The 21,057-nt window shown below is 43.1% G+C and overlaps 1 protein-coding gene across 3 annotated transcripts in view; it reads right to left on the bottom strand.

Annotated features, from left to right (window-relative positions):
- Positions 1 to 21,057, bottom strand: part of ELP1 (elongator acetyltransferase complex subunit 1) — a 2,667,893-nt gene that overhangs the window by 2,024,924 nt on the left and 621,912 nt on the right. For all 3 annotated transcript variants that reach the window (XM_069630608.1, XM_069630606.1, XM_069630607.1), the window contains exon 8: positions 17,709 to 17,799. In XM_069630608.1, the coding sequence (XP_069486709.1) occupies positions 17,709 to 17,799 (91 nt within the window). The remainder of the gene's footprint in view (positions 1 to 17,708; positions 17,800 to 21,057) is intronic.

Raw genomic sequence — 21,057 nt, 5'->3', positions numbered from 1 at the left:
TTCAATTCATAGCTCGACTTAGTCCCTCTTTCACTCACCATCCTCGCCTCTAGTGAACTGTCCTTTTACTATATTTATTTAGTACAATCGTCGAAACCACTACTTTATACGTCCACTTACAGTAACATGTTTACTGACACAGACTGCTTAGACAAATTCTTTTATCATGTATATTTTTGAGGCAAGTACTGTAACGCTGTGTTGTTGGTAGGAGGCTAAAGCGTTTCTAACAGCAGATGACTGGGGAGTTGCGAGTAAAGTTGGACGCCAGCAATCAACTAAGCCACAAAAAAATTAAAAAGGGAGTGGAAGCTTAAATTGGCTTTGTGCAGATGATTGGTTAAGACTTTGTTTTGGCGTTGCTTGAGGGCTGTGGTGACTGGAATAAATTGACTATCTTATCCTGAAGAGGGTAGTGCGAGGAGTCTGAGGGCGTCCTCACTTCTTTCCCCAAAATATCCTCCCCCACAGGTGGCCAGGGAACGACTGTCACTTTCGGATCCTGGCCCTGTGGGTGGATATGCGAGGGAGGATCACCTGGGAGGAGGAGACTTGGGGAGTGGGGATGAAGCACCCTTGGGTGGGACACAGTATCCCCCATTTCCCTTTCATAAGGAATCAAAAGTCCTCAAGGCTTTAATGGGTTATTACCAATCCCTTCCCTATTGTGTTAGAAAACCATCTCCCAATACATACCCAATGCTACTGAGACGAAGAAGAGATCACATAGAAACATACACACATGTATACACTTTATTGACTCAGACTTACACAAACACCACTATGGTACTGGGACGAGGATGAGTGATGCAGAGTACCAAGACAGTTGTGAAATCAATGTGAATGGCCTGCACCTGAAGCCAAAGGGGTGGTATAAATGGCCCACTCAGGTTCAAAATCGCCTGTGGAAGGCTTACAACGGACAGCGGAGGCAATGGAATTGCCGGTCCAAAAGTAAAACACAGATGTCTGATGACTACGAGAATGTGAAGGTTGATAAATGGAGCAGTTTGTGAATACCGAACTGTATTGAAACAGGGAAGATGGCGGAAGGGCCAGGAAAGCAGTGAACTTTAAAATAAATGAGAAGCCCGTGAGGAGGGTGCAAATTCTCAGCAGGAGAGTTTATCAGGGAACGCTCTTCTCTGCTTTTCATTCATGTGGCATTCACTCATTACTTTACTTTGGTTCGTTTTTCAAAACTTCAATTCATTCATATCCAAACAATGTAACTGCAAATTCCCAGTTCAAAGGAACTATGAAAAATTGAACCTTAAGAAAGCAAGCATTGGTAATGAATATAAAGAACCGTGAAATGTAGAAGCTGAGAAAAGGCAAGCATTGGCAAGAGCCAGGAGGAAAAGAAGAACTGTACAAGTTGAAAGTTGAAACTGTGGCAAAACTTTGAGGTTTGATAAGCCAGCAAGTAAATGGGGGCAAAACAAGTGTTGACAAGGACTGCAAGATTATAAATCCAATACCACTGTTGAGCAGAAGCAGTGGTGGTGTAACTGTGGAAAAGAAGCCAATCAGGTGTGTCAGTTGCATGACCGTGTGGTCCGACAACTGCGCCTAGACCGAATACACCCCCCTAAAGAGAAGCCACTTGACTCCTCTATACGTTTATGGTTGAATAGCCAGAGAAGCTTGTACTTTGTGAACTTAAAGAGTTGAACTTTATGATATTGATGAAACAGCCAGAAAGCTGGGAAGAATCCTGAGGAACTGTGTAGTTGTGAAAAAAGCATGGGGAAGGGAAGCCCTTTTGATTGAAAGATAACTATTTGGAATCCTGAGGAAGGAAGAACCCCTTTCTAATCAAGAGCTGGAAGAAGCTCAGAACATTTCTTTGAACACTTTTTCATTTGATGCCAACATCCCTACACAGTTTAAACAAATAGATGTGAGGGCAAGTATAGGTTTTGGACACAGACGCACATTTACTTTGGACTTCTTGACACAGGCTATCCTTAAGTCACAGACAACCGATTCAAAGGTGAAAAAAATGTATTAAAGAAAAGGTCAGGATGGATTAAGGCCTATCTTGCCCTATACTATGGAGGGATCAAGAAACTAAGGAAAAGTCTGTGTCAGTATGTTCATCTTAAAAGTCGGACTGTGTCAAAATACTATACTTGCCCTCACAACTAACACAAACAACGTGTAGGAATATCAACCATAACATAGTGGTTCCAACATAAAGTTCTGACACGCTTCCAGCTTGGGCTTATTTCTTCAGCCTCCTTTTGCAAGTGTTCATAAGTTCATTACAAAGTTCAATTTATCTTTCATCAAGCATCAAATGAATGACCATTCCATTGCCCTTCCCCAAGTTCAAAACAGTTCCAGGGCAACACAGTAGCAAGGAAATAAAACTTAGGGTTCTCTTCCCCCAAGTTCAGTGTCACTATATAAATGAAGTATCTTGAGTACAACTCCAGGAAAACAGTTTCAAAATGTCAAGGCTTAGGGTTCCCGTCCCCAAGCTTAATGTTAAACTCAAATAGAAGTGTCTTGCAGCCTTGCTCTTTCAACTGGTCTTTGACAACTTGGGACTCCCTTCCCCAAGTCTGATGGTATTTGGTCTTGCATTGTCACCACAGCAAATTTCCTTGTTACTATCAAGCTGTCTGGTCTAGGCGCAGTTTTAGACCCCGGGTCCACCCATTACAGGTCACGCAACCAGGAGCTCTCAGGTTTCAGATATCATGTAGTAAAGAGTTTGTAGAATGCCCGTTTACACTTTTATCACAATGATTTCCTTCATTTAATTCAGTCCTTTGCTATAGATATAGTTCTTAATTCACACCTGTCTTGTGGTCTGTCAAAACAGTGTTCAATAAGGATGGCTTTTACACTATACGTTCAATCTGGTATTCAGAATAAGTTATTTTCACTCATGTCATCAGCTGCAGTGTTCATTAAGAGCCATCTGTTCTGTTTGCATCATAGCAGTGAATTACTTAAACTTTCTTCCTTTAATTCAGTATTCAATACATTGATAAGGTTGGTTGTTTTATTCGGGTTAAGGGAACAACCAGTTCCGTTTCAGTTATTTGATTTTACTCAGCCAATTTCACTGTTAACCATCTTTTCTTGGGGATTGTTCGGGTTTCTAATTTTTCTCCAACTTCGTTTTCCACGCACAGCTCCCCTCTTCTGATGAGGCTTACAGCTCTACACAGAAGTTTTCACTGATGGGTTTTCATGCACGCGATCAGTCAAACTATTTTTATGCTGACGATATTCAAGAGTTCCAATAAACGCGTCTTTCTTCCTTACGCGCTTGCCCAGGTACTTACGTAAGAGACATACCGGGCTGTTGCTTGCATTTCACTCACTCAATCGTCTGCTGCTTCTGACGTCAGGGTCTCACCACCTGGATCCCAGGATTCCCTTGGAAAAATGCTCATTCCCTTGGGACACTCCCAGGATCCTTTTGTATCCCAAGGGAATGAGCATTTTCTGAACACTGCTGCAAAAGGGAATGACACACCTCCCGGCTCCCTTTCCCAAATTCCTCTGGCTGCTTGGAGGCAAGGCTCCCTCGCTGCACTTCCACTGGCTGCTTCAGCTTGCAGAACCTCAGCGTCTTGGCACGCTGTCCTCCTTCAGTTGGTCCTGGGCAACTCGGGTTGTTCTGTTTGCCTTCCAGCTTGCTCTCTCTTGAACTCCCCCTCAAACTCTCTTCTCCTCCTGCAGCCAAAGCTTTTAGACACCGGTGGTTGATTAATAGATTGCAGATGTAATTTGAGGGTTTGCCTTGCCCGACCCCAAATAAGTGAGTTCATGGGACATGCCTGACCTTCAGACCTCTTCTTCATGTCAGTACCTGAATGGTAAAGGGAGGTCATCTTCATAGCTCCTAGTGGTCTCTTCCTCGCCCCAGTATTACTATGCCTTCAAAGGGAGAGGAAAGTGGCCCATAAAGGTTGGGGGAAGACTAGTTTGACAATCTTGATGAGAAGGGGGATACCATAATTTATTCTTAAATATTCAATCTTTATTCTTTCTCTTTCTTTGTTCATCCTGGCTGGTATAATACTGATTCCTACCCTTGTCAGAAACCATGGGATTAGATGAACAATATCCTATTATTACATCTGGGATAGTGGTTCTTTTTGAAAATAGGAGCAGTTTGAATACTGTGTCTCACCTATTGGTCTCTCATCTCCAATCCCAGAGGACACTCTATCCAGGTGATCCTCGCTTGTCCAACCCCCAGGGGCAGGATCCAAAAGCGATGGCCTTTCCCTGGCCACCTATATAGAGGATCCAGAGTGAGTGGAAGTGAGAAAACACTCAGGTTTCTCACAGTAGGGAAATCTAACCTTAGCATAGGGCAAGATTGGCCTTATTCCAACCTCATTTGTGATTTTAATAAAAGTATGTAACCCAAACTTGCCTTAGTTGTCTGTGTCTACTTCCTGATGCCTTCACAGTAGCTGTGTTGTCAGGTTTTAACAGCTACCAACTATAGAATGTATAGTAGAGGAAAGAATAATCTGGTTAAGGTTCTGGATGAACGACAACTCTACAACCGACTTGTGTTATTTGAATGGAATAGTGGCTCCCAAAGAGGAAGGCGTTACATTTTTAGAAGGACAAAACATGTTGGAGCTTATTCCATTATACACCTTAAAGGATAACTTCTCATATGTTAGGGTATTAGCGTCATTCTTGTTTTTCTTGATCCATAGACGAAGGATAGAAGTATGAAATTCACAAAATACTGTGCTGTGGTCGCAACTTTAAAGATAACACATCACACTTACTATATTAAAATGGAAGCACGTTGTCCCCTATAACTTTTGATCCCATGAATGGATCTTCGCTAACTCTGGCAAGATATTCAACTGGCCAGATACAATTGAGCATGCAAAATTGGTAAGAAACCGTGCACGTGATTAAATGCAACAAGAAAAGAGATTTTCTTTTCTCCAGTTTCTTAGAAAGCCAACGGAAAATGGGTAGTTTAGAATGCGATTTCTCTAAATTGTCCACTTTGATTTTTGAGGTATCTGGCACACATATACACTTTACTATGAAATAGTTTATGTTTCTTATATATTGAGAATTCTATCAACCAAGCTCGAGCTAGTAGGCCATAAAAACACAAATCTATCTATATTTTTGACATACGAACAATGCATATAGTGTTTAATATTACCAGAATACAAAAAAGCAGAACACTGGTAATATTTAATATTACAAAGAACACAAGGATACAAATAAGCAGAAAACAAGAAATGTTTGTCATATACACTAGATGTCGGCCTATGCACAGCATGTGATCTAAGCAGATTCCACAAGCCTCAGAAATATATATATATATATATATATACGAACATACAAAAAGATACTGAAAAACCAGACATTTTATATGTGCAAAGAAATGCACATAAATTCCCATTTCAGAACAGAAGAACTTTTGTAGTGAATATGTGTAATATTACAAACTACTTCAAGCATAGGAATAAACAGAACATTCAATGTGTAATATGTGAAGGTATCATGAAGCAAGACACAGACAACAGATTCAGAATTCTAAACAAACACCTTTATTAACTTAAATGTCAGGATGGAAAAAGGTCTAATTTGCCCTATGCAAAGGTGGGATTTCCCTGCCTAAACGAAACAAAGGAAAGTCTGAGTTAAAGAGAGTTCAACTTAAAAATCTGTCTGTGTCTAAAACCTATGCTTGCCCTCACACCTAGTCTATACGTGTAGGGATGTCAGCAACCAAAAGAAACAGTGTCCAACATAAGGTTCTGAGCTTCTCCCAGCTCGCAGCTTCTTTTCAGCTCTCTTCCCAAGTATAAAACAGTTCCAACAAAAAGTCTCAAAGTTACCTTTTTTTAAGTTCAGGATAATACAGTTTTAACCAATACTCAGGGTACCCTTCCCCAAGTTCCAAGTAACACAGTTCCAAATACAAAAGCATCTTGAGGCTCCGGCCTCAAGTTAATGTTAAAAAATATTTGTACAGCGCACTATCACCCCCAGAGTGGTCCCCTGGCGCTCTGGCGGCTCTGAAAAAAAAGGGAGGGGTATGGGTTTGTGGGATGAGCTGGAGAAGTGCAAGAGCCGTGATGTGCTGTTGATGGCCTCAGCCCAGAATTCCGTTGGCTGGGCTTGGGGTTGTTATACTGTCAGAAGACGTTGTGTGCTGTTGTGCGGGTCTATGTGTGCTTTTTTTTGTTGTTGCAGTGTAGTGAAGTTTGTGCGGATTGTTGTGTTGTAGGTTTGTGGTTGTGTTTTGGTTAGAATTTGAGAGGTGTATGCAGAGGGTGAAGCTGTTAGTGGGTTGGTTAATTGGCATTGCTGTCTTGAAGTGAGGCGCTAAATTTCCGTATTTCTAATTAGGTGGGGTGTGTGGGCGTCTCAGTGTCTATGTTCATATCAGGGCTGTGCGACACTCACGGTCCCTTTCCCATATGGCATCCGCTCATATGCATAACCTTGCCCAAGTTGGGTACCGGCCGTCTACATAGCCCCTGTTTGTATGCGTGGCGGGTAGGCGTTTGGGAATGCTTTCTGGGCTGGATTGCAAGGGACGCACAATCTAGTTTAGTAGGAGGGTGGCATCGGTAAGCCCGAGTTTACTCCCTCCATGTGTTGGGGCTGCTCGGCATTCATCATCTTATTTGGTTGCTCGTTCATGTTACCGTTCCTACACCCTTTGGAATGTGGCAATGCTAACGCTTGCAATTATGTCCAGGGGCGGCGTCTGCCTTCATTCACAACTCTCTTCGGACCATGCCCTGCCGATATCCACAGCTTAGTTAGTGTGGCAAGTGCCAACGTTCACCCAACTTTATACAGGTGTGATCTATAGTAGCATTTATCGAGTGGGTGAAGGTTGTTCGCTGGGAGTTTGCTAGGGATGCTGGATTCTGTCCTCCTGGGTGTCGCTTGTCTCCTATTAGACTTAGTGTCATCTCTCTTGTTGTAGTAAGAGTTTCTTTAATCAGTTCTAGATGTTGTCATTGTCGTTCTAGATTGGTCATCCTTTTCATTGTGTTTCCCGTTTGATGGTTTGGTTTTTCAGTTTGAATATGTGATGTTGAAGAGCCAGGTTTTTAAGAATATTTTGTAGGTGGTCTTTGGAGTTTCTCATTTCTTTCAGGATGTTGTTCCAGGTTTTTGCGGCTAAGTGGGATAAGGAGGAGCCCCCACGTTTTTTCTTAAGGTATGGTTTTTGTTCCAGATGGATTTTGTTGCTTGATCTGAGGAGTCTTGTTAGCTTGTAGATTGTTCATTTCTTTTGCAGGAATTCCTTGTCCGCTGATTGCCCTCTGTGTTATGCACATTGTTTTGAAGGTGATGCGATGTTTGACTGGGAGCCAGTGCAGTGTTTTTAGGGCTGGAGTGATGTGGTCGCTTCTGGATAGTTTGAGGAGGAGTCTGGCTGCTGCATTTTGGATCTGTTGTAGTGTCTTCAGGAGGTATTCTGGTATCCCGAGATAGAGGCTGTTTGCATAGTCCAGGTTTTTAGCCAGTGCTGGTCTCTTCTGATATTAGAGATGTGCACTCTGTTGGGTGTGTTCAGAGCTGCTCTGAGGACATTATTATGTAATGTTTGCATTTTATCTAGGATGCATTTATTGGCGGGTATGTATAGAGAGTTGCAGTAGTCCAATTTGGACATTATTAGTGTATTGGCAAGTGTGATGCAGCTAGCTTTGGAGAGGAAGGGTCTGCAGGCCCTAATAAGTTTGCATGGATAGGCAGTTGAGGATGCCATGGCGCTAACTTGTTTTTTTAGTGATAAGGTGGAGTCAAGGTAAAATCCTAGTGTTTTTACCTCGGTTACTGCTTTAATTGTGTTGCTGCAAATATTGAATGAGGCGTAGCTGGGGCTACGTCTTTGTAGGTTGGCGTCTGAGCCCAGAATCTCCGTTTTATCGTCGTTCAGGCAGAGGCCATGTGATGCCATCCATGCCTGAATGAGGAGGTATATATTGTTTACCAAGGCTGTGTCCACCTCAAAATTGCCCGAAAGGGGTATCAGGATATGGGTGTCTGCATAGTTAGTGTAGGTGACACCCAGTCTGTCCAATTTGTCGAAGAGTGGCTTGGTAAAGATGTTATGCATAGTCGGTGAGACACATGATCCCTGTGGAACAGCACAGGTGATTTAGATTGGGTCTGTGGAAGCTGAGGGGGAGAAAACTCTCATCGTACGTTTGGCTAGGAAGCATTGCACCCAGGCTATAGCATTACTTGAGAAGTGGGCAGCTGACGCTAGATGTTTGAATAACACTGCATGATCCACCAGGTCAAATTCTGCCGATAGGTCGAGGAGGAGTAGCATAGCTGTTTTGCCTTTATCCTTCAACTCGTCAATTTGAGTCTTTAAATCAATTAATGCGGTTTCAGTGCCATGTTGTGGTCTGAATCCCGATTGGCGGGAACCTAGTAGGTGGTTAGTTTCAAGATGGTTCTGAATTTGGAGGTAAGCTACTCTGTCAATTATTTTGAGGAGGAAGGGGACCGTAGTGATAGGTCTATAGTTTGTCGGGATGGAAGGTTCTAATGTCTGTTTCTTCAGTAACAGTAGAACCCAGGATTCTTTGAGGTTGTTGGGGACAGTAGTAGTCTTGAAGGAGGCATTCATTAATTTTGAGAGAAACAGAGCTAAATCTCTAGCTGCGTCCTTAATGATCTGTGCTGTGCAGCTGTCGCCATGACAATTTGATGGCTTTAGAGATAGGATGACTTTTTCAGTTTCTGGTATAGAGATATTAGTGAATCTGAAAGGTATGTGGGTGCTAGGTAATGCAGTGGGTAAGGTAGACTGCATTTCGAAGGAGACAGGGAGGCTTTTCTGTTAGCTATTTTGGTCTGTAAGGTGGCTATTTTATTAGATAAAGCATTTTGGATGCTAGTGCACCATTGCTTATCTTTAAGGACATTGTATGTGGGTAGAATGGAGGATTCCATGTCGCGGAGGATGGTGAATAGCTCCTTGGTGTTGGAGTTGGCCTTAGAGATTCTGTCATTGAACGTGTTCCTTTTGGTGAGGATTATTTCTTTTTTGTACATATTGGCAAAATTAGTTAGAAGGACATTGTTTTCGGCTGTGTGGGAGTGTTGCCATATAGCTTGGCGTTTTCTTTCCTGGAGTCGTAATTCTTTAAGCTGGGGGGTGAACCAGGTGTTTTAGTGGGACTTTTGTTTGCTTTTGCGCAGTTTGACTGGTGCAATAATGTCAAGGGCTGTGGTCATAGTGTTGTAAAATGTCTCTACTAGCACGTTAGGGTCGGAATTGTCATTGAGCGAGGAGAGGGTGGGGAGGAGGAGAGGAAGTAGTTTTTTTAGCTGTAATGTCTTTTTAACTTCTGGTGGGGAGGGTGGTGCCATAACTTTATTAGTCAACTTTTGAGGCTCTATTGTGGAGGAGAAGCTGATAAGGTGGTGGTCGGTCCAAGGTTGAGGTGTAATATTAGTGATAGTAATAGTACAATTTAAGTTGGCAACCCAGTCTAGTGATCTAGCTTTGATGTGTGTGGGAGAAAGAACTTTTTGGGTGAAACCATGTCAGGATGGCTTCAACTGAAAGGGCGTGTTTGTCCTCGGGGTCATTGAAGCCCAGTTTGAAGTCTCCTAAGAGTAGAAGTTGTGTGGAGTCTTTGGTATTGTTGGTACGGAGACTTGATAGATCTTCCTCAAAGGTGCCTATTAGTCCTGGAGGTCTGTATATCAAGAAGGTAGTTAGCGTGCAGTTATTGGATATGGGTACTTTGGCAGATAGTATTTCACAGGACTTGATTTGAGGGGGTGTGGTTAGTCTTAATGCAAGGATGGTTTTCACTATAATAGCTGGGCCGCCTCCTCTGGCATTGGGTCTGTCCACTCAAGTATTTGGTAGTTATCTGGGATGGCTAGCATGAGGGCAGGGCCTGCTGAACCGTGGAGCCAGGATTCAGTGACTGCCATGAATTCTACATCATCAGTAGATAATAAGTCAGCAATTTCCGTGGTACGTGCCATGAGAGATCTTGCATTGGTGAGGGCTCCAGAGATAGTAGTTAAGTTATTCTGCCCTTGGGTGGGGGAAGATTTGCGTTTAGGGCGATTGGATCTCCTATGTGTATGCAGAGCAGGGGGGCGGTGCAGTTCTGAGTTTTTTGCAGGATTTCTAGTGCCAGTTCCTGAGCTGGGGTGGTAGTGGTATTGTTAAGGTAGGGGTTTTGATGATTGGTCTTAGGTTCATAGAAAGGTGGTAGTCTTGCTCGTAGTCTGAGGTTTCTTTCCTGCAGGGTAGGAAGTTAATGCTTGCCATTATTGTGAAGGTGCAAAGAAGTCATAGTCGTGTGTTGGATAGCTGGGCCTTTCTGGTACACATTGTTCTGTTAGGCAGCAGTAATTCAGAGATCAGTAGGGTTGTGTAGTGCCAATCAGGTAAGGCTAGTGTAATCTGGGTGAGGCAGATTCAGGGCAGTTACCTAGTGAGGTGGTGGCGGTATAGTAGGCTAGTGTCACATATAAAATCAAAGAGAGGAGAGGCTAGTCACTACTACGTAGGTGGATAAGTAGACTAGGCTTACAATAGTGGAGAAGTTGCAGGTCAATAGTAGGCTATTCCCACGCTAGCATGGATGCGGTTCAGTGCAAAGAGGGCTGATACATGTAGGCTGGTCCCAGGTTATCATAACTACAGTACAGTCACGAGGGCTAGTCCTGCATGGCATAGATGTGGTTGATTTCGAGTAAGCCAATAGCATTTTAGCATAGTTAAGTCAGATCGGCTAGTACCATCTAATATGGTTTCAGTTGGATTCAAAATAGGCAAGTTCGAAATATACACTGCATCCTCATTGTACTAATTTTGTATTTGTATTACTAACATTGGATATTTTATAGACCGATCCTTTTAAATGTTCCTTGTCATTTGGCTGGCAATCCTTGGCAACATTAAGAGGTTCCAAAGAAATACATGAACCTGCATTCATTATAGTTTTCTTAGTGTTTTGGCTCATAGGACAATAGAAAGTAACAGCAAAACAGAAAGTTAACTGAACAATAACAATCGATAGTAAATCAGTAGCGGGTTACGCCAGATGCGGATAATATATGTACAGGAGATACAGTCATGAGCAGTAAAATAGCGTACAAACTATGCATAGACACAGAAAAAAAGGATTGATAGTCAGCGGGCAAAATCACAAAAATAACATTTGTTTGAGACTTAGGCTGAGAACAAGGGGGATGATATGGATTGATGGTTGTGTGGGAGGCGTGTACTTATTCACGAGAATAAGGCGATGGCATTGAATAAACTGTTTTAGACAGTGACGTGTTCATAGACCACGTTTAGGTAGTTAATGGCGGGGTCAAAAGACAGTCATGAGTGGGTTTCTGTTGAAGAAGAGTAGCGAGGTAGACAGTGACACTGGTCAGAATGCTGTGGGAGGATCGTATAGTTTGTTGAGTGGTGGGAATTGTTTTGGGGCGTTGAAGGTAACAAGTACATCTTACCCCAGGATCGTGGTTGTAGGATTTTCAGCATAGTCCGTGGGCCTAAGGCAACGACAGGCTACGTACCTTAAGAGGGTGCCTTGAAATGGGAGCCAGCTCGCGCCTTCCGGCTGAACCAGGCAGATGTTGTTCCAAATATTACAAAACATGTAAACCTAGAAAGGACAGTGGATGGTTCAATGCTGTATGAAGACGGGCAAAAGGTAACCTACTTTGGACATTAAAACAACCCTCCCCGAACAAAGGTGACAAAATTATGGCCAGAGTAATATATAAGGAAGCTATCAAAATCACAAAAAATAGAACTTGATTGGAATCTATGGTCATTCTTCTTGGAAGCCTCAAATAAGCAGGACCCAAGGTCTTTTGGGGAGTTAATAAATAAAGGCGTAATATATCAGCAGGCCCAGGCAGACAGTCACTTATTGAAGACTGTCTGAATTAGCCATGTTGCCACCCAATATGCATCTAATCTGGAGGGCATGACAAGCCACTACCATCCTTAGGAGGCGACCCCTCTGGGTCACTGTTTGGGAACAGCATGCAGCTAGTAACGCAGACAATAACTGATACAGAAGTGCTCTTGGCCATTCAGAAGCAAACCTCAGACCGCAGTCCAGGGCCTAATGGCATTCCGGTAGAAGTTTTTAAACTATTTGCAGGGATTTGGGCTTCTGTGTTATTTTAACGCAGTACTCACAGAAGCTAAGTATCCATCCTCATGGAAAAGAGCAATCATTTATCCAAACTTTACAAAGGGGGCGTGGGATTCACCTGCCTCTTCTAGACCGATTTCCCTGCTGGATACTTAATTTAAAATTTTCTGACGAATCATAGTGGCAAAATTGGAACAATGGATACATGATGAGGATATATTGAGTGATATACAACTGGGTTTTCGCCAGGGTCTGGGAACAACTGAACAGACACTAAAATGTGTAGCTCATTTGTGTTCATTCTTTATATTTCAGGCATGAGCCCATATATTTTGCCATACAGGATCTGAGCATAGCCTTTGACAAGATCAAGAGGGAAATGATGGCCTATGTTCAGATCCATGAAATGCCGATAGTGTTGGTGAATATATTGGCAGACAAACAGAAGGGAACTGGGCATGCATAAAGACTGGTACGAAGTGCCATTGCACGTCTGTCTTTCCAGTTAATGGGGGTATGTGACAGGGTTGCGTATTGGTGCCACTCCTGTTCTCACTATATATTGATGGGCTACAGGATTCACTGCTGACAATCAATGCTGATGTTCCAAGGATGGGCAATCGACATTTTCCGGCATTGATATATGCAGACGATACTGTGCTTCTGGCCTATACACTCCGTGCCTTACAATATTTGTTTACCCAAATACACACACTTTATGAATGCTCTTGACCTTCAGGTAAATGCTGGGAAATGCGCCATTATGATCTGTCAGCACAGGAAACCAGCTAACAAAATTCATACCATGTATAAAAACGCTCTCAAAATCCCATGGGTCACAGATTTTGATTATCTGGGGTAGGATTTTAATCCAAGTTTAATTGCAAAGACCACATATTAAAGCAAGGCACAAAAAAGCAACAGGCGGTAAGTGGCATCTGCAGATTTAATGAGATCTTGTAAACTATAGCCCTTAAGGTGTATAAATCAAAACCAGTGGATATTGCCAAATATGGTGCATACATTTGGAGGTTTAGGGATATGCATAGTCTCTAAGTTCTAGATAATAACTTCATAAAACACTCATTAGGCTTGCTTCGGTCTAAGTCCAATTATGTGGCCCATGTGGAAGTTAACTTTCTTTCCTAGATGATGAACTCAAGTTAGAGCCCATTATTTATTAGCTCTGATTCAGGATAAACTGTGTCAAACCCACCTCTAAGTTATTCCATAGAGCATGCGTACCGCACCCTAGGGCGCTGCAGGTACCATGGCTTGCTCACGATAAGTTCTATTTGTCCAAGATAGATGCAAGGGATTACTTTTATAACCCCACACACACGACAAACTCATGTGCAATCAAATGCAAAAGACAACTTATTGCTGCTATAGAAGGACAAAGAGAGTACAAAGAGCTAAGTTTACAAACTAATCGGAACTTTGTGTTTCTTAGCAGCAATACCATTCAAGAGTATCTCCGGTGGAGCAATGTAATAAAGGAAAGAGGTTTGATAACAAGAGCAAACAAATTGTTGTTACGGGCTGTAACTGCAGCATGGTCTAACCAAGGGGGTGCTACTTGCCCATTATGTGGGGCAATGCACGAAGAGTATCTCCATTACTTTCTACTATGCCAAATGTATTCCTCAATTAGAAGAAACAACGTATTGCCCATAATTAGCGAGTCTGGGATCCGACAGTGCAGATGGGCTTTATGTTATTTATTGATGGTGGACACACAACGTAATGGATGGACTGTCACACACGCGCCAAGCTCTGAATTTGAGGTCCAGATTACAAATGCTTAATGTGGCAACATTACCCCTATAAATCAATGGAATATTATATGGAGGACCGGAATGTAAAAAAGGAAAGAAAGAGAGAAGGGAAAACAGGAAGAAAAAAAGGAAAAATCCTTACTGCAATTAGGATAATATCTGATTTTGGCACTGTTCTTTTTTTCCAATGAAAGGAAAAAGGGTGGGGAGGGGGGAAGGGAAGGTAGAAGCAAACAAAAGAGGGGAAAAAGTGGATTTGATGGTACTGTATTGAGATGGGGACCTTCTGGAGCACACATTTTATGAATTTAGTTCTGACAGTTTTGATGATTTTTATCTTTACCAATTGATATTTTTTCATAATTACGTGCTTTTATTGTATGCGAGTATGTGAATTCTCTTTTATGACATTTTATCTCGAGAATTAATTGATATACCTTATAGGTAAAAAAAGACATAATGCCAGAGGGACTTCAAAAATATATACCGGAACCAAAAAAGACGGGTAAAAGTAAAAAGTTGTGTGCCCCCAAAAAGTGGCCTTAGAAACCCAAAAATAGGACTTCTGGCTTAACCCATTACTGTATATGTAGTACAGATCATACATTTTGTTTCTATGTTATGTGAGGAACCTTCGGGTATCCTCTCATCTACTCCCATTGGATCTTCCTCTCAGGTGGCCAGGGAAAGGCCATCGCTTTTGGACCCTGACCCTAGGGGTGGAGATGCGGGGGAGGATCACCTGGGTGGAGGGTCCTTGGGGAGAGGATATCTGCAGGTCAGACATGGTATTCCCCCCTTTCCCCTATGAAAATTCGTCCTACCCTCCCCCTTCCTTCATGCGGTTTTCAGATTCACCACTTTAGTACTGAGATGAGGAAGAGGCATAGGAAGGGTCAGGCATGTCCTAAATGTCAGAATGAGGATCAGGCCAACTAACTGCACGCACCTGCAGCCTATTGAGAGGCCACGGGTGCTTAAAAGCAGACCTGCACCGCACTGCAGGGAGAACCCGCCTGGAGAGAAGGTGGCTCACGTATGGCGAAGAGCAGACGTGAACTGGACCGGCGACGAGGACCCAGTGTGCACCCAGGGGAAGGAGGTGCTGTAACCTGAGAGTGCCACGAGAGGACCTAAGCCCCACCACTGTCCGGTATTGGGTGTTGCCAGCTAGAGAACACAGAGAGATCCTGATTGCTACGGGATGCAGCCCATAGGTTCTCCGAAAGCGAGCACTGCTCTCTGTGTCTCCAGACGCCTACCAGTAAAGAGAGAGAGGAACTAAGACCAACGCAAAAACGCCTGACGGATAAGAGCAGTTCTGGTGAGTATGAGAGAGAAGGTACTTGTACCGGGGTGTTCTGGGCCGAATGCAGGACAGGTAATGTTACTGCATAAGCAAGAGCCGCGTAACAATAGGGTTTGGAACCTGGGTGAAGCCAAAAGAGTTGTGCATAATGTAGCCAATAATTGTGAGGACATAATGAGGCACGGAAAGGAGGCCCGGTATTGGGGAAAATACAACGACCAACATTGAATACCAAACTAGGAAGGGGGGGAATGAAGGGGAAATCTGAACCAAGCCCGAGCTGGAAGAAGCTCAGAACTTTTATTTTGAACATGGTTTCTATTTGTGCTGACATGCTCACACATTGTACATCTTTAATTGTGAGAGCAAGCATAGGTTTTGGGACAATGACAGACTTTTAAGGTGAACTTACTGACACAGACTAGTTTCTTTAGGTAGGGAAATCCCACCTTAGCATAGGGCAAGTTAGGCCTTAATCCATCCCGACATTTTAAATAAAAGTCATTTTCACTAAGAAAGGTAATCTGTTGTATGTGTCTTACTTCATGATGCCTCCACAGTTAATATGCTTTCATACTACAACATATGAAAATATCTGAACTTTTTGGACACTGCTCACTGTGACTATACATGTCAAACACACAAATGCGCATCCATCAGATTCGCAATGGATGATATTTTAATATAAACACGGATACTATTCTGTGGTGGTAGCTAACAAAATATGGTAACACAAGTGTGACATGGAAGAAACAAAAAAGGTGGTTTAATGAAAAAAAAATGTTGAATGTGGTCTCAGCTTTATTTTCAGTTGCAGTGGCACCCAAAGTGAGGAAACTGACCCATTTGCTGTAATGCAAGCAGAGTTCATCCTTGGCTGTATTCTATTTTAAAGTTTGATGGAAATGTGTGTTTGTGTGCGTCAGGGCCAAGAACAGGTTTGGACATCTAATGTCAGAAAATGCACAGTTCATTCCTCCCAGGACATGACTGGCTTTGCCTTGTTGAAACATGAGAAGTGAAGTGCAATGGAAGTATAATTGTGGCAAGTTGAGTGACAGTAAAACCAGGACTATGGTTTTTTATGCAATTGTGGTTGGGCTCTGAAGAGGAAAAGACAATTAACTGAAAGCACCAAAGTTAAGAATTTGGAGTAAATTATTTTTTATTATAATAATTGTTCTTCAAACGCTTAATACCAGAGATTGGTTTCCAAGCGCGGGATCGGGATTCAAACCTGTGTTGCGCTGCGTTGTCTTGCTTCCAAGACAAACCAGTTTCCCCTGAGCTATCCCCCCTTATGATTTTATCTCAACAGTGGGAGTTACTGCAACTGCATTAACTAGCACAGGAATAAAGGGAACATGCTACAGATGACTGCTTGCTTGATTAATATTTGAGAACAGATGGTCCGTTTAGCCCAGGAGCGTTTACAGACTTCTTGCTGGATTGACCAATTGGCCACCCAGAAATCTCACAAGTGGAACGTTTTCTGGAACTCTGTGAAAGTAGACTTTTCTCTGACAGGAATAGGCAAGAAGCCTCTGGAAAGGGCTGAATGTAATGCCTGTGCGAACTAAGTGTAGAACAAACAGGGGCCCGTGATTTCAGCAAAGCATATTCACTGCACACATTTGTCAGCACAGAAAAACGATGGCAAAGAATTTCCCCTACAATATATATTTGTAAAAGGGCCCAAACAGTATATTTGGAAGAGGGAAAAATAGTTAATTTGAGTTGGGGGTTGAATGGGGGGCTGCAGGCGTTCACACCAACAAAATGAAGAAAACTAACAAAAAAAAGGTACACTTAGTTTATGCGTTTGCAGAAAAAAACTGTTGCGATAGAAGCCCACAGGGGACACCAGTGAAAACAGTGGCTAGTACATCCTGTGAGTCCCTAATCTGGCAAGAGTGGTCACTGTCTCGCAATTTAACAATGCAGAAAGCTGGTAATCTGTTACTAAAGCTCAACTTTGGTGTGTATACAAAGAGCACTAGAGTCCTCTTCCTACAGGGCAACAGGTGCAGCAAAGAGAAAGTAGCAGCTAGGCCATGATTTGATATGTATTTACTAAAGATAACACTTGGAGAAACAGGAGAATTATGATGCTCTGCTACTTTACACACTTTGATTAAGGTGCCACAACTCTGAAACTAAACTACTCTTCTTGGTCTGTAGGTCTACTATATGTACGTTGCTGGTCTTCAGAGAAAGAATTTCATCTAAAAATAAAGATCTATTTACTGTTGGAAATAAAGCACAAGTCTTAATAAGGACACTGGACTCAATGAGAATTGATTCAAGAGCATCTGGAAGGATATTTTGTGGCAGACTCCCTGTGTGACTATAGATCTCTGTAGTTTGGAAGGTAGAATTGCCTAGCATCCCAACAATAGTTTTCTCACTCAACAAGACTAGCTAATGGGCCTGGGCTTATTCCGCAGGGCAGCGTGTTTACATATCACTTCAGATACTCACTTCCATGAGAGTGCATGCTCTAAGCCTTCCACTGGCTCACTAGTTGACTGCAATGCAAGTTCTCGGTTCCACACTCTGATCTTTCGAGCACCTGCAAAAGGAATTAGGAGATTAGACTCAAATTTGACAAATGTGATTAAACCCACCTCAATATTGCCCATTCTTGTCTTTTTCAAAATAGAATTTATTATAATTAACACTGTAAAAGTAATGTATACTGCAAATATTTAATGGAAAAATGTAACATATTGAGGCATACTTAAGCAGAAATCAGATTCTGATGTCCCATTTTATGGTGGGACCCCTAAACCTTAGCGTTCAACACTTTAAAAATAGAAAAATAAAAGGTTTCTGAATGTTTGTGGTAAGAGGGACTTCTACTCATTTTATCACAATACATTGGTTTTGTTAAGCATGGTGGGGACAGATGGAATTTATTTTTGGTTTCACAAGGTTGCAACCATATTTACTGCAATAGTAGACCAATGTACCAATATGGTAGCCATTGAGGTGCTGATGTATTTCTCAAAGTCCTTCTCCAAGCCATTTTGTTTTTTGGATCTTCCTTTGTTTAGGAAATCCACGTGGCAGGACTAACATGGCCATTGTGAAAACATAGCCTCCCTCTGAGCACTCGCCTGCCCCTTTTATAGTGGTATACACTTGATTAGGCTAGTCCTTGGCCCTAAACAAGCCAATACACAAAGTATGCGGGTAGAACTGTTCAGTTGGGTTCCATGTGTTAAGATCCGCGCAAAACTATCGCCATACAAGAATGACGCCGTTTTTTTATGCAGTGATATTAACCCATAGAACATGCAGGGGACACCCCCGCAACCCCCATATTTTTTCTAAGGGGAGGGGGACACCACTGCAACCCCCTGCTCCCATTTACCGCATAAATTATCCACACCAATAATAGCGCCTATGCCGTTTCCCGACTACCATATATATGGCAATATTATTGGTGGGGATATTTTTTTTAACAACTTTATTTTCTTCTCATGGAGTCTTAGTTACAAACATTCAGGTAAGGAACAGTATACTTAAATCTCAGTATTGTTCTCATCCCTCTTCCCCCCCCCCGTCCGTTTTCAAGTTTGTAGTACGTCCATGAGTTTTAACTTTTATAACTCCCCTGCTCCCTCTTCCTTCGGATTCTGGTATGTTTCCCCGTTCGCTCCTCCCTCCCCCCTAAAAGAAAAACAAACACAAAAACAAATTCAACAACAATAGAGCTGGGATCGTTCCGCTTCCGTCAACCGTTAAGCAGTTTTGTTACAGTCCGGGCCTTGGCCGCGTATGTTGGCTGGAGTTGTGGGCCTCCTCATGTTTCCTCTTGGTCCAGAGCCTTAGTTCATGATTGATCTCAGCAGGTTGGGTCTGTGGAAGTAAGCTTCCCTGTCTGTGACAGTCTATGAATGGGTCCCATACTGCCCTGAATTTCAGATATTTGTTATCCTTTAGGGCCCCTATTTTCTCCATCGCTAGAATGTGCCATACTTTGACCCACCAGCACGCGACCATTGGGCCTTCGGGGTTCGGGGTTCTTCCATCCCTGGGCCAGAGTTATTCTCGCCGTGTTTAGTAGTTGAGTAATCAGGGCAGCGTTGTTGCCTGTTTCTGCATAGACCCCTTCAACTGTGGTCCCCAGGAGTATTACCTTTGGGTCGTGTGGGAGCATTTTCCCCGTGATCTCTCTTATGTGTCCCAGTATTTCCTTCCAATATATTTCAGCCTTGGGGCAGGTACACCACGTGTGGTAGAGATCCCCCTGGCTGCCACATTGCCTCCAACAACTAGAAGGGTAGGCTGGATTCATTCTGTTTAGCTTATGTGGGGTTAGGTACCATCTTGTGAATAGTTTATATGATGCCTCCTTGATTGTGGTGCATTTGGATGATTTCTGGGCCCTTTTCCAGATCTGGCCCCATTCCTCCTCTGTGATTGGGGTGCCTAGATCCCTCTCCCAGTTATCTCTATAGGTTATTCGGTCTTCTATTCTCACCTTGTCTAAGAGCTTATATATTCTAGTTATAGCTTTATGGGTCTGGCCTTCCTGCAAGGTGAGCTCGAGTCCTATGGGAGTCCTAGTGGCCGCCCTCTTCACCCCTCCCTGGGAGATCCTGTGCCTGATTTGTATATACTTAAATCTCTCTCTTTCTCCTATGCCAAATTTCCGTTTGCATTCTTCAAATTGTAATGGGGACCCTTCGTGGTAGAGATCTTTGAGGTGGGTTGGACGTGTCGGCCCCCAGCTTGCCCAGAAGCTATCCTGTTTGCCCTGGGTGAAGTCTTGATTGTGTGCCACCGGTGTGAAAGGCCCCAACCCGGGGGCTATGCGGTGTCTTCCTAGTGCTGTGTCCCATGCTTTTAATGAGGATTGGGTGGATTCTAGTAGGTGGCCCTCTGTTCCTCTTGTCCCGGATCGTAGCGCGTGTAGGGTCCTAATCGGGATGTTAGTTTCTCCCTTGTGAGGGGTGTCTCCCATCCATTTCAGCATTGGGGCTATCCAGGATGCCAGTGCATATCTTTCGATGTCAGGGAGTCCCAGCCCTCCCAATAAGGGTGGTCTGGTCAGGATATTTTTCTGTGTTCTTGGTTTCTTTCTGTTCCAAACGAAGGTCACCATGTCCTTCTGTAAGTTTCTACATGTTTTAAAGGGGATCTCTATCGGGAGTGAGCTAGTCACATACAAGAAGCGAGGCAGGAGGGTCATCTTGAGAGCGGTTATACGCGCGAACCATGAAAGTTCTTGTGCGTCCCATCTCCGGAGGTCCTCCGTTAATTGTTTGCATAGAGGGACTATATTCTCCCCATATAGGTGTTTATATTCACGTGTTAATTGGACTCCTAAGTAGTCTATTGCCTTGGTTTCCCAGGTCAGTGGGTGTTGGGCTGACATTCTTTGGGGTATTGTTTCTTCATCAGTTATGTTGGGAGCTTTAGATTTTGTAAAGTTAATGGTGAACCCTGACGCTTTAGCAAATTCCTGGAGTCTTCCCAGGGCTTTGGGTAGTGACTCGGCGGTGTCGCTTAGAAACAGTAGGATATCATCCGTGTACAGGGCTATTTTATGTTCGAGCCCACCTGCCTGTACCCCTTTTATTTCCCTGTCCTGCCTTATGGTTTGTGCGGCTGGCTCCATAGCCATTGCGAATATAAGGGGGGATAATGGGCATCCCTGCCGTGTGCCTCTAAGGATTTGTATGTTCCTGGTGGGTCTGCCATTGACTATAAATGTAGTGGAGGGGAGTTTATAATTTGCAAGGACCATCTTTGCGAAGGTGGGGTCACAACCGTACTTTTTAAGTGTTAGGTCCAGGTACGTCCAGTCTATGCTATCAAA

This window comes from Ambystoma mexicanum, chromosome 6q (genome assembly GCF_040938575.1).
Source record: "Ambystoma mexicanum isolate Mex_15411 chromosome 6q, UKY_AmexF1_1, whole genome shotgun sequence".
Lineage (NCBI taxonomy): Eukaryota > Metazoa > Chordata > Amphibia > Caudata > Ambystomatidae > Ambystoma > Ambystoma mexicanum.
This window is presented reverse-complemented; position numbering and strand designations above follow the sequence as displayed.